This window comes from Vigna unguiculata, chromosome 4, assembly GCF_004118075.2.
Source record: "Vigna unguiculata cultivar IT97K-499-35 chromosome 4, ASM411807v1, whole genome shotgun sequence".
Taxonomy (NCBI): Eukaryota; Viridiplantae; Streptophyta; class Magnoliopsida; order Fabales; family Fabaceae; genus Vigna; species Vigna unguiculata.
Window position 1 is genome coordinate 14,260,364 of NC_040282.1, and position 11,750 is coordinate 14,272,113.

The window sequence follows — 11,750 nt, forward strand, 5'->3', positions numbered from 1 at the left end:
AGAATGCAAAATACATTTTGGATTATACAATGCATAATGCAAATTTACATTCTAAATTGTACAATATGTAATGCAAATTTTAAAAAATAACATAGGATGTAAATTTTTTAATAAAAGATAATATGTGGGTGTATGAAGAAATTTAGTATGTGATGGTGATTTTTTCGATGTAGGTGTTGTGCTCACACTCTTGATTTGATAGTTCAAGATGGTTTATAGGTGATTGCTAAAGAAGTTAATAGTATTAGAGAGTGTGTTGAGTATGTTAAATCATCAGATGGAAGAACTATCAAATTCAAAGAATGTCTTAGTGATGTTGGCATAAATATGAGCATAGGTTTGAGATTAGATGGGACTACAAGATGGAATTCGACTTGAAAGTGCAATCAAATATAGGAAAGCTTTTGGAATTCTCAAAGTGGTTGATAGAAATTAAAAAAAAAATGTCCATCTTCTAAGGAATGGAATAAGGGAGAGAAAATTTGTCAATTCTTAAAACCATTTTATGAGATTACAAACATGATTTCTGGTTCATCTTATCCCACTTCAAACTTGTATTTTGTGCAAATTTGGAAATTTTAACTTATCATTGAAGAGAATTTGTTGAATGAAGATGTCACCTTAAAGGAAATGGCTTGGAATATGAAAGAGAAGTTTCAAAAGTATTGGAAAAAGTATAGTATTGGGTAGCTTTTGGAGCTATTCTTGACCCACAACTAAAGGTTGATTTTATAATGTATGTAAGAAATTGGGTCCTCTAACCTATGGAGAGAAAACAAAGAAACGGTTAGAGAAGTTCAAGAGGCTTTTTAAAGAATATGTAAAGAACTTGTTTATCCCTAGTGTTTCTCTTTCCTAGTCACCTACTAAATTCATCTCGATATCTCAATCTAGTGTGGAAGGGAGAAAGTTGAAGAGACGAAGGATTATTTCGGTAAGAATTTTATACATAGTGTTCATTATTTTCATTTTCTTTTCTTATTTTCTAGTTTGTTTGATAACTAATATGCAATGGATTGTAGGATTTTAAAATATATCAGAATGAATCAAAATCTATTGTTGGCAAGAACAAGATAGGTGCTTACTTATATGAATCAACAATAGATGATGATGAAGATAGCGAAATTTTTATGTGCTCAAATATTGGAAGACTAATGAGAAAATTTTTCTTATATTGTCTATAATGGCTTGAGATGTGCCTAGTATTCTCATTACTATAGTGACATTATAGTCATCTTTTAGCAAAGGTGGACATGTACTTTCTAAAATTAAAAGCTCTATTCTTCTCCATAATGTGCAAATGTTGATTTTTACTCAAAATTGGTTACATGAATTTTCTGAAAATCCTAGTGGTAAGTTTATTTGTTAGTTTTAAAATTACTATACATTAAATAACTAACTGATGAAGGATTATCTTGTTTCTTTTTAGATTATTGAATATGGTGTGAGTTGATTAAGAAAGCTAAGTGAAATCCCCACTGGACATTAAGATAACAAGCTATCTAGATGTGAAGGTTCCTTTCACAAAGCTCAAGAGAAGAAGATGATGGATTGATTCAAAACAAAAAGGAAATGGAAATCACATAAACCATAGAAAACCAAGAACAATTAAAGGAAGAAGAAAACATAAAATGGAAAGGAAAGAAATGGTAAAAATGTGAGAAGCACGCCACTACAAGGCTAGGCTAGAAGCCATGGCAACCTTGGAGATGAGTGGATGTGTGCCGCCACTTGCTATGCAAGATAAGGCTTAAAATTATTCACTCCCAATGGAGGAAACTCTCATAAATGGTTGAGACACAAGAGTGTTTTTACTTCAAAATGTTCAACCCTTTTACAAGTCTAGGAGCACCCCTTATATAGAGGAGTTTAGGGGCCTCTAAGCAAATAAAAGATACCTAAGGATGTCTCTACAAAAACCTAACCCTAGATTCTAGAAACTAGGCCAAATAAGGTTACAAAAATGAGAGACAAAAGAGCCAACTATGGTGTGTGCAAGGCTAATTTCGTTCTAGCACAAAAGGAGACAAAGAATGTGTCTCATATGTCTCCAAAAAGTGGCCAAAGTGTGCTAAAAACAAAGGAGACCAAAGGTACATAGGTACACTTGTTTTATGCCTTTTACTTTATGCTTTATGCCTTTGCTTTACTCTCTCGTCCACATCATTTATGCTCCCCAATCACCATGCGCCACCTAGCATTGCTTTCTTACTCCTAATTAACCTACAAATCAAATAAACATAGATTAGCATGTTGGCTTAAGTCAAGTCAACTATAGTCAACAAGTCAAGCCTAGTCAAAGGTCAACAAGTCAACTAAAGTTGATTCAACTAAGTCAACTTAGGGAATCAAAAATAACAAACACAAATGAAAGGGATGAAGGTTTAGTGAACTTCCTTTCTAAACATGCTTAGTCTTCTTAAGCATGTGCCTTCATCCTTGGTTGGGGTCAATCCTTCATCATCCTCCCCTTCTTTGAGAGAATTTGACCACAAATTCTTTAAGCCTTTGTAGATGGAGCTTGACTTGATTTGGGGAAGGATTTGTGCCTCCCTTTTATGAGCTCTTGTTCCATCCTTTCTAAGGATATTTCCCCTAGCTTTGGTTAGGCCATCCCTCTTTTCTAGACCACTCTTCCTCTCATGCTTGCGCATTGGGTCTTCCTTTTTAGCCTTGCAAGAGAAGGAAGAAGGTGATGTCCATCTTGCTTTGGAAATCTTCTTTTGGAGGCAAGTAACACTTTGGAGGTAACTTGCTCTTTTTCTTTTTCATTTTTATCTTTTCTTATTATATTTCTATCCTTATTAACTTCTTGAGGTGATAGAGGTTGTAAAGTGATCTTTTTCCCATTTATGAAGAAAATGTATTGGTTGGTATGACCATCATGTAAAGTTTGTTTATCAAATTGCCATGGCCTACCTAGTAAGATATGTAAGACTTCCATGGGAACAACATCACATAACACCTCATCTTTGTAGCTTCCTATAGAGAAGTTAATTAGGACTTGTTTATTTACATCTATTTCTCCCTCTTTACTTATCCAAGCAAGCTTGTAGGGCTTAGCATGAGGAATGGTCTCTAAGCTAAGCTTTTCCACCAACCTTGTGCTAGCTACATTGGAACTACTTCCTCCATCAATAATTAGAGAGCAAACCCATTTGTTAATTTTGCATCTAGATTGAAAAAGTTTTCTCTTTGAGTTGGTTCAAGCTCACTTTGATCTGACCTATCATACACCTTAATAACATAGGGTCTTTCTCAAAAATTTTATTTTTACTAGAGGAAGAAGATTCTTTTGAAAGAGAATGGGTAGATGAGTGTTCACTTTCAACATCATTACTCTTCTTTAAGATCATGGTCCTTTTGGTTGGGCAATTTAAAGCAATGTGATTATAACCCAAACATTTAAAACATTTAATGGAACTTGATCTTGGAGAAGTGGAATGGTGAATGTGATCACTTGGTGACATACTTTTACTTGGTGGTTCTTGATGAGAGTTAGAAGGGAACTTATCATGTTTCTTTTTATCCTTTCCCTTCCATGAGTGACTAAAGTAGTGGTTGGGTGAGTAACTCTTATTTGCCCTTATTTTTTTTTTCAATTGAATTTCAATCCCAAGGGCAAGTGTGAAAACATTTTCAAGAGTGGAGTACTCATACAACTCTACTTGGTCTTGTATGTCTCTCCTAAGACCACTCACAAATCTTTTTATTTTCTCTTTGTTAGTTTCTTTTATTTCAACCCTACGCATTTGAGACTCTAATTCTTTAAAGTACTCACTCACACTCATAGAACCTTGGTGAAGCCTTTGGAGCTTCAAAAGAAGTTCCTTCCTATAGGAGGGAGGAACAAATCTAGCGCGCATAAGAGTTTTAATGTCCATCCAAGAAGCTGCGGGTGGCCCTTGGTCATAATTCTTACAAACTTTATGCCACCAAGTATTGGCATACTCCAAAAATCCTAAAACAACTGGATCAACTTGTGCTTGATCCTTTACATGATTTTCAATGAAAATTTGATCAACTTTAGCTTCCCAATCAAGGAAGACTTTGGGATCACTTCCACCATAGAACTTAGGAATCTTTGGAGTTTGCTGCTCTTGTGATGGGTTGCGCCTAGAATGCCCTCTTTTCCTAGCCTCTCTTTCTTGCTCTTTAGCTTCAAGCCTTTCAATGTGCTCTTGGATTCTTAGGTCACTTTGCTTCTTGTCTTTTCTCAATTGTTCAAAGGCCTCCTTCCTAGACAACTCCAAATCCCGAAGTAATCTCATCAATGTATTGTTTTTGTTTGGTGTAGGTGCATTTGATGAACTTGCCATGATTCCAACAACAAAAACACTCAAATCCGAGACAAAATAAATGGATTAGAGGTTAGACAACATGAAAACCGAGACCAAATTCAACCCAAAATGTAACCCAAGTGTTTAGATCACTCTCCCAAAGTAACAAGGCAAGGCTAGCACTCAAAATCCATCAAAGGAGTGAATCAAACACTTTTAAAAACTTGTTCAAAACCTTTCAAATGAAATACAAGTGATTCGGCCACAACATCCCAAGAGTTTCAAGAAAAGAAAACTACTAAGACAAAACAAAGAACACCTAGTGACAAGCAAGAAAAGCTCAAAAAAACAAGAAAGTTTAACTTCTAAGGAAACTTGTTTTTAAAGACAAAACTTGAACAAGACTAAAGCAATGAAAAGCACTTTCAAAGACTCTATGGAAAGCATTTGAACAAGCCAAGATTATACCTCAAATTATGCATACACCAAGAAAAATCATAACCAAGTTAAAGCATGGAACTAATTTGCCAATATCACCCAAAATCCAAGTATAAAATTTGGTAGCATAACACCTAGTAAAAATGGCCAAATGGATTCACCAAGCAACACATTAGCTCTCGGCCAAACTGTTTTTGGTCATGAAAATAATTTTTCTTTTCAAAACTAGGTACTTAAGATGATGAGAAGGATATTTTAGGGTGTCTTGAACACTTAGTTCCCAAAAAAATTAGGTCAAAATCAATTTCAAGGAGCATACAACAACATAAGGCATACATCTCATGCAATAGCTCAAATACTTAGAAACAAGAACAAGAAAACTCAAAGAAGCATATGACAAGAGACTCAAGCAAAAGTTAGACACATTTAAAGACTCAACATGACATACACAAAGACACAAACATGTAGCTATCATGCATTTAAACTCATGGATTTGAGTGTCAAAGACTAAGCATCCAACCACATTTAGGAGTAAGAAGAGTAACAAAAACAGTAGCCAAAACTGCCCAACATAACCTGAAAAACGTTGATTCGCGGTGATCTCGGCAGTTCTGACCTTTGCTCACTATTTCAATCATAACTCTCCCCACAAAACTCCAAATGCATTGGTTCTTTTTTTGTTAAAAACTAGACTAACAGAGCTTTCTTTTAACATCAAGAACGTAATTTTTGGACCACTGAGCAGGTGCAGTTTAAACTTTTAAAATAGTGAACAGTTTCTGCCAGCATTGTTTTTATGTGGACCATTCAAAGATAGCTACACAAGACAAGGTTAGAACATGAAAACACCATATTCAAGATAACCTAGGCTCTAGATACCAAATGATGAAGGATTAGCTTGTTTCTTTTTAGATTATTGAATATGGTGTGAGTTGATTAAGAAAGTTAAGTGAAATTCCCACTGGACATTAAGATAGCAAGCTATCTAGATGTGAAGGTTCCTTTCACAAAGCTCAAGAGAAGAAGATGATGGATTGATTCAAAACAAAAAGGAAATGGAAATCACATAAACCATAGAAAACCAAGAACAATTAAAGGAAGAAGAAAACATAAAATAGAAAGGAAAGAGATGGTAAAAATGTGAGAAGCACGCCACTACAAGGCTAGGCTATAAGCCATGGCAACCTTGAAGATGAGTGGATGTGTGCCGCCACTTGCTATGCAAGATAAGGCTTAAAAGTATTCACTCCCAAGGGAGGAAACTCTCACAAATGGTTGAGACACAAGAGTGTTTTTACTTCAAAATGTTCAACCCTTTTACAAGTCTAGGAGCACCCCTTATATAGAGGAGTTTAGGGGCCTCTAAGCAAATAAAAGATACCTAAGGATGTCTCTACAAAAACCTAACCCTAGATTCTAGAAACTAGGCCAAATAAGGTTACAAAAATGAGAGACAAAAGAGCCAACTATGGTGTGTGCAAGGCTAATTTCGTTCTAGCACAAAAGGAGACAAAGAATGTGTCTCATATGTCTCCAAAAGGTGGCCAAAGTGTGCTAAAAACAAAGGAGACCAAAGGTACATAGGTACACTTGTTTTGTGCCTTTTACTTTATGCTTTATGCCTTTGCTTTACTCTCTCATCCACATCATTTATGCTCCCCAATCACCATGCGCCACCTAGCATTGCTTTCTTACTCCTAATTAACCTACAAAGCAAATAAACATAGATTAGCATGTTGGCTTAAGTCAAGTCAACTATAGTCAACAAGTCAAGCCTAGTCAAAGGTCAACAAGTCAACTAAAGTTGATTCAACTAAGTCAACTTAGGGAATCAAAAATAACAAACATAAATGAAATGGATGAAGGATTAGTGAACTTCCTTTCTAAACATGCTTAGTCTTCTTAAGCATGTGCCTTCATTCTTGGTTGGGATCAATCCTTCATCACTAACTCTAAACCAGTGGTTTGATGATATTTCAATTAGTTATGTGTAGATGAAATTGTTGAAGATATTTTTAGCCATAAAGGAATCATTGATGAGTCTAAACTTCTTGCAGATGTTACAAGTCACCAACAATGACACTTCTTATGGTTTTGTTATAAGCTTAGTTCATTATCTAAATATATTTGGTGTTTAATTCTTTGAGATAAACTTATTTATTTATATGCATTGATATGAAGTAACAGAACTAAAGTATTTCCATATATATGTTAAATGTCTCTAATATTTGGCATAAAATTGCCTCTTTTTTAGATTGCCATCATTGATGTAAGGACCAGTTTTATTTCTGCCGTACTGTTTAAGGGTTGGCCTTAATCTGTTGGGCCTAAGGGCTGGCCCATAGGGTGTTAAGGCCCTAAAGCTGCTAGGGTTTCCAATTCTGATTCATTCTTGCAAAACAGAACCCTAAGCGTTGCCCCTTTCCTTTCAGAACACTTTGTTAGGGCTTGACTCCGATATTGGCCAAAGATTTCTCGAGCTTAGTTCTGTTTTTCGCTCCATGTAAGTGTTTCTCAAGCTCGTACCTGTACTCCTTGAAGCTTATTTACGTGTTCTACCTTTTTGGCTTCCATAGTAACTTTGTTCTTTCACTGCCCCGCTGTTCTTCCCGTTTCTGAGACTACTTCTCGAACTGTTGCACTCCGTAGTTGGTGTCGAGATCTCGTATAAGCCCTTTCCAGGTAAGGGAAGCTAGGGTCCGTGTGTCTAATCGTTATTAGCTTGCTCTAATATTCTTGTATGATTCTTTGGACTGCATGCTACTGTGATTTGATAAAAATATCGTTGTAGCCTTTAGGTGTGATGTTTGCATGACTGTTGTGTGAATGAACAGTAGCGGGCACTGGTTTTCTCGCCCAAGCGAGCATGCCTCGCCTAGGCGAGACTAATAGAGGCTCGCCCAAGCATTTTTGTGCGAACGGTTGCTCAGGCGACCTAGTTTCTTTTTTTTAGCGAGATGCAGTCTCGCTTAAGCGAGAAGGGGCTCGCCAGAGTGAGACATCGCAAAACCCACTATTTCTCTGTCGCGCTCTCGCCTAGGCGAGAAGGGTTTCGCTTGAGCGAGAGGGCCTCTCTCGCCTGAGCGAGGCCTGTTAGCTTGAGCGAGACTGCGGGCAGGTTTTGGTGCTATTGTTGATTGGTTCATTGAGGTGTGGCTTCCTTGTCTTATCTAAATGCTTTACTAAAAGGTTACGGGATGATGCCACGATGAATATATGAGTTTAAGATGGAAATGGTATGTTATCTTATTCGGTATGGATTTGGAAAGAATGAGTTGTATGATTTGTTGCTTATACATGATATTAGTGTTATGGGGACTTCCTGATTTGGTGGGTGGAACATGTAGAAAGTTTGGGTAGGGCGTAATTTCATGACTCTTGTAGTGAGAGCTCTTGGTGGCGCCTCATCTGTTGGACGTAATTCCATGGACCTTCTTAAGGGGAGTCCCTGGTGGTGCCTCAACATAAGGACGTAATTCCACGCGAGTATCGTGGTGGTGCCTCAAGGGCAGGACGTAATTCCGCGAAGGCCTCGTGGTGACGCCTCATTGCTAGGACATAATTCCACTGTCGTGTGGTGGTGCCTCATTATGCGTATCCGAATAGTCAAGTCTTGGGGGTCTTAAATGATTTTGGTAATCCACGTGTGAATGTCTGTTATTCATGTTTGACTCTGAGATTGCATGTTGACTATTGTGATATAAGATTTCTTTACACTAGCTTACCATGTTTGCTTGTTTGGTTATCTTGTATGTGGCTCTTCTCTTATTGCGATGATCATCAATTTTATTAATGTGAGCAGATAGGAGAACATCTGACAGTGGTAATGATGATAGGAATGATACAGCTTCATGGACTGGACGGGTATTTGGGCCCACTATGGGGCCCATCGCTGAAGAATTTATTTGCTATGCTTTTTTTATCTGTACAAGACCTAATACTATTAGTTCACTAGTGTATTTTGTTTTAGGCCGTGTGGGGCCTCTTTTATGTTTTATGGATATGTTGGGGTACGGAGTACTTCATATCCCAAATCTGCGTACCCTCTGGATATTATGTATGTGGCGTTTTTATTAAAATGGGCTTTATCTATTTATTTGGGGCGTTACATTTATGGTATCAGAGCAGTCGTTCCTTAGGTCTGTGGACTTTGGTGTCCACTTAGTTTTCTCTGTGTCTTTCTGTGTGTTCTTAGCTAAATCATGTCTTATCGAGCCTAACCAAGTGATTTCCTGTGTGCCAGTGAACTATGGCACCATCTCGTAGGACTCTGCAATCTTCCCAAGGCGATGTGCCAGATATCGCCAGAGCGATTGAGGCAACGGTAGCTGCTATGACGCAGCAAAGTACGACAATGATGCAATAACATGAAGAATTAATGCAGCGACAGGCGGTAGCACTTGAACAGCAACAGCTGGTGACACTAACACAAAAAAGTCTTATAACGTCACCCATATAACGTCTGTCTAGAAAAAATCCCACATTAAAAATGACCGGTGGCATTTTTGTAAATTATTTGACTTTTTTAACTTCTGCCCATTCCAACACAGACGTAATTTAACGTCTGACCCACAGTACCCCAACGTTATGTAAAAATTAACGTCTGAGCTCTCTGCCCCCGACTTAATTTAACGTCTGACCCACTCTGCCCCGACTTAATTTAACGTTTGACCCCCTCTGCACCGACGTTAAGTAACGTCTGACCACGCAGCCCCGACGTCAATTTTTGGGTTTTCTCTATGCGAAACGCATAAACCCTAATTGTTTCGTCGTGCCACCAATTTTTTGCGAAGCTTCTTCATCGGCAACCACCATTCCGAGCACCTCCAGGTAATTTTTGAACGTTTTTCACCACCAAACTTGTTGGGATTTGATTATGGATTGATTTTAGGCGTTTTGAACCGAATATTTTCTGTTTTCATCCTCATTTGCAGTGTTTCGCGATCCTTCTCGTCGGTGACCATTATTCCGACCTCCTCTAGGTGAGTTTCGAACATTTTTCACCACCAAACTAGTTGGTATTTGATTGTGGATTGATTTTAGGCGTTTTCAACCGAATATTATACGTTTTCATCCCCATTTGCATCGTTTTGAGACTATTTTGCTTGTTATCTCTTTTTCATTGTATATTACTTGTATTTTTTTATTTGCAATTATAATTTTTATCTTAGACTATTTTTTTTAGTTTTTTTGGCCTATTTCTTTTTTTAATTGAATTTTTATAATAATATTTGTAAAATTACGAAATAAAATTATATTTATTGTTATTTGTAAAATTGGACTAATTGTATTTGATTTTTTAATATTATTGTTGCATTAATTTTTATTTTATGTATGTAGATTTATTATAGATTCATTGTGGACCAAGGTCGATCTACCGTATATGGATTCATTGAACCTCAAACCATTCAACCTTCGGGAAACTCACATGACCACATCAAACTTTATTTGCAAACATGGATGGTTGAGTCAAATAGAGAGATCTACTTTGCGCCATACATTGATGCGTGTGTTTTTTTTCTAGTAATATTTTATGAAGTATTATTAATTATTTCTGCTGAGTACTTGTGATTGACGGTAGGTATCATTGACAACTATGTGTCATCATTCTAAGATAATGCACGGTTGTATGGTTTTATTTATGCAATAGGAAGATTCCATCTGCTTTGAAAAACATGTTACAAGAGTAAGTATTAATTTTTTTCAATGATGCGACCTCCAATACAGACTCCTGCGCATAACCAGCAGAGGCACAAAGGCAATAGGCCTTAAGCGACTGGTAGAGTGTACGCCATGACCAGGGCGGAGGCAGAAGGTTCAGGTAACCTCGTTATAGGCCATTGTATGATAGTTGGAAAAGCTTGTTGTGTGCTATATGACTCTGGAGCGACACACTCATTTGTGTTAGATGCATGTGTGAAAAAGTTGAGTTTGTCGATGTGTGTGAGTTGCAGTGTAAACTTGTGGTGTCTACTCCGGCATCGGGTTTGGTCAGGACATCGTCCTTGTGTGCTAGGTGTCCAATGGAGGTAGAAGGACGCAGGTATAAAGTAAATCTGATTTGTTTACCTCTGCAGGAGTTAGAGCTGATCTTGGGAATGGATTGGCTCTCTACCAATTGCATTCTTATAGATTGTCGAGAGAAGAAGCTGCTTTTCCCCATCTCAGAGGAACCTGAGTTGTTAACATCTCAGGGGGTTATGAAGGAACTACAAGGGGGTGCACAATGTTACATAATCTTCACACATCTGGAGGTAGAGAAAGAGGAGGGGACGTCAGTTATACCTGTCGTGCATGAATTTGAAGATGTATTCCCGACGGAAGTGCCAGGTTTACCTCCCAATAGAGAAGTGGAATTCTCTATTGACCTGGTACCGGGAACCGGCCCGGTGTCGATGGCCCCATATCGGATGGCGCCGACGGAGTTGGTGGAACTCAAGAGTCAGATTGAGGAGCTTTTGGGGAAATAGTTTATACGACCTAGTACGTCACCTTGGGGAGCACCAGTGTTGTTGGTAAAGAAAAAGGATGGGAGTTCACGCATGTGTGTGGACTACAGGCAGTTAAACAAAACGACGATTAAAACAAGTATCCCCTCCCGAGAATAGACGACCTGATGGATCAATTGCATGGGTCATTGGTATTCTCAAAGATTGACTTGCAGTCGGGTTATCACCAAATATTGGTGAAGGCGGATGATGTGCAGAAGACGGCCTTCAGGTCCCAGTACAGACACTATGAGTATGTGGTTATGCCTTTTGGTGTGACCAATGCTCCAGCGGTGTTCATGGACTACATGAACCGGATATTCAAACCGTTCCTGGATAAGTTTGTCGTAGTCTCCATAGATGACATTCTTATTTATTCCAAGACTCAAGAGGAGCATGTCGAGCACCTGAGGGTAGTGCTTGGTATTTTGAGGGAGAAACAGTTGTATGCTAAACTGTCCAAGTGTGAGTTCTGGATGGACGAAGTGCAATTCTTGGGACATGTGATATCTGCCCAGGGGATAGCAGTGGACCCAGCAAAGGT

The 11,750-nt window shown here is 38.0% G+C and overlaps 1 protein-coding gene across 1 annotated transcript; it reads left to right on the forward strand.

The window, feature by feature from the left end:
• Positions 1-10,511: 10,511 nt before the first annotated feature.
• On the forward strand, positions 10,512-11,188 carry LOC114180529. The gene is made up of 2 exons (XM_028066842.1): positions 10,512-10,703; positions 10,796-11,188. The coding sequence occupies exons 1-2, from the start codon at positions 10,512-10,514 to the stop codon at positions 11,186-11,188; spliced, it is 585 nt and encodes a 194-aa protein (XP_027922643.1).
• The last annotated feature ends 562 nt before the right edge of the window (positions 11,189-11,750 follow it).

What these genes read in the sequence shown, in the direction of transcription:
- LOC114180529 (XM_028066842.1), top strand. Translation starts at nt 10,512, where the DNA reads ATGACCAGGGCGGAGGCAGAAGGTTCAGGTAACCTCGTTATAGGCCAT. An exon ending in GGTGTCTACTCCGGCATCGG is followed by an intron (nt 10,704 to 10,795) that starts GTTTGGTCAGGA and finishes TTACCTCTGCAG; the next exon opens with GAGTTAGAGCTGATCTTGGG.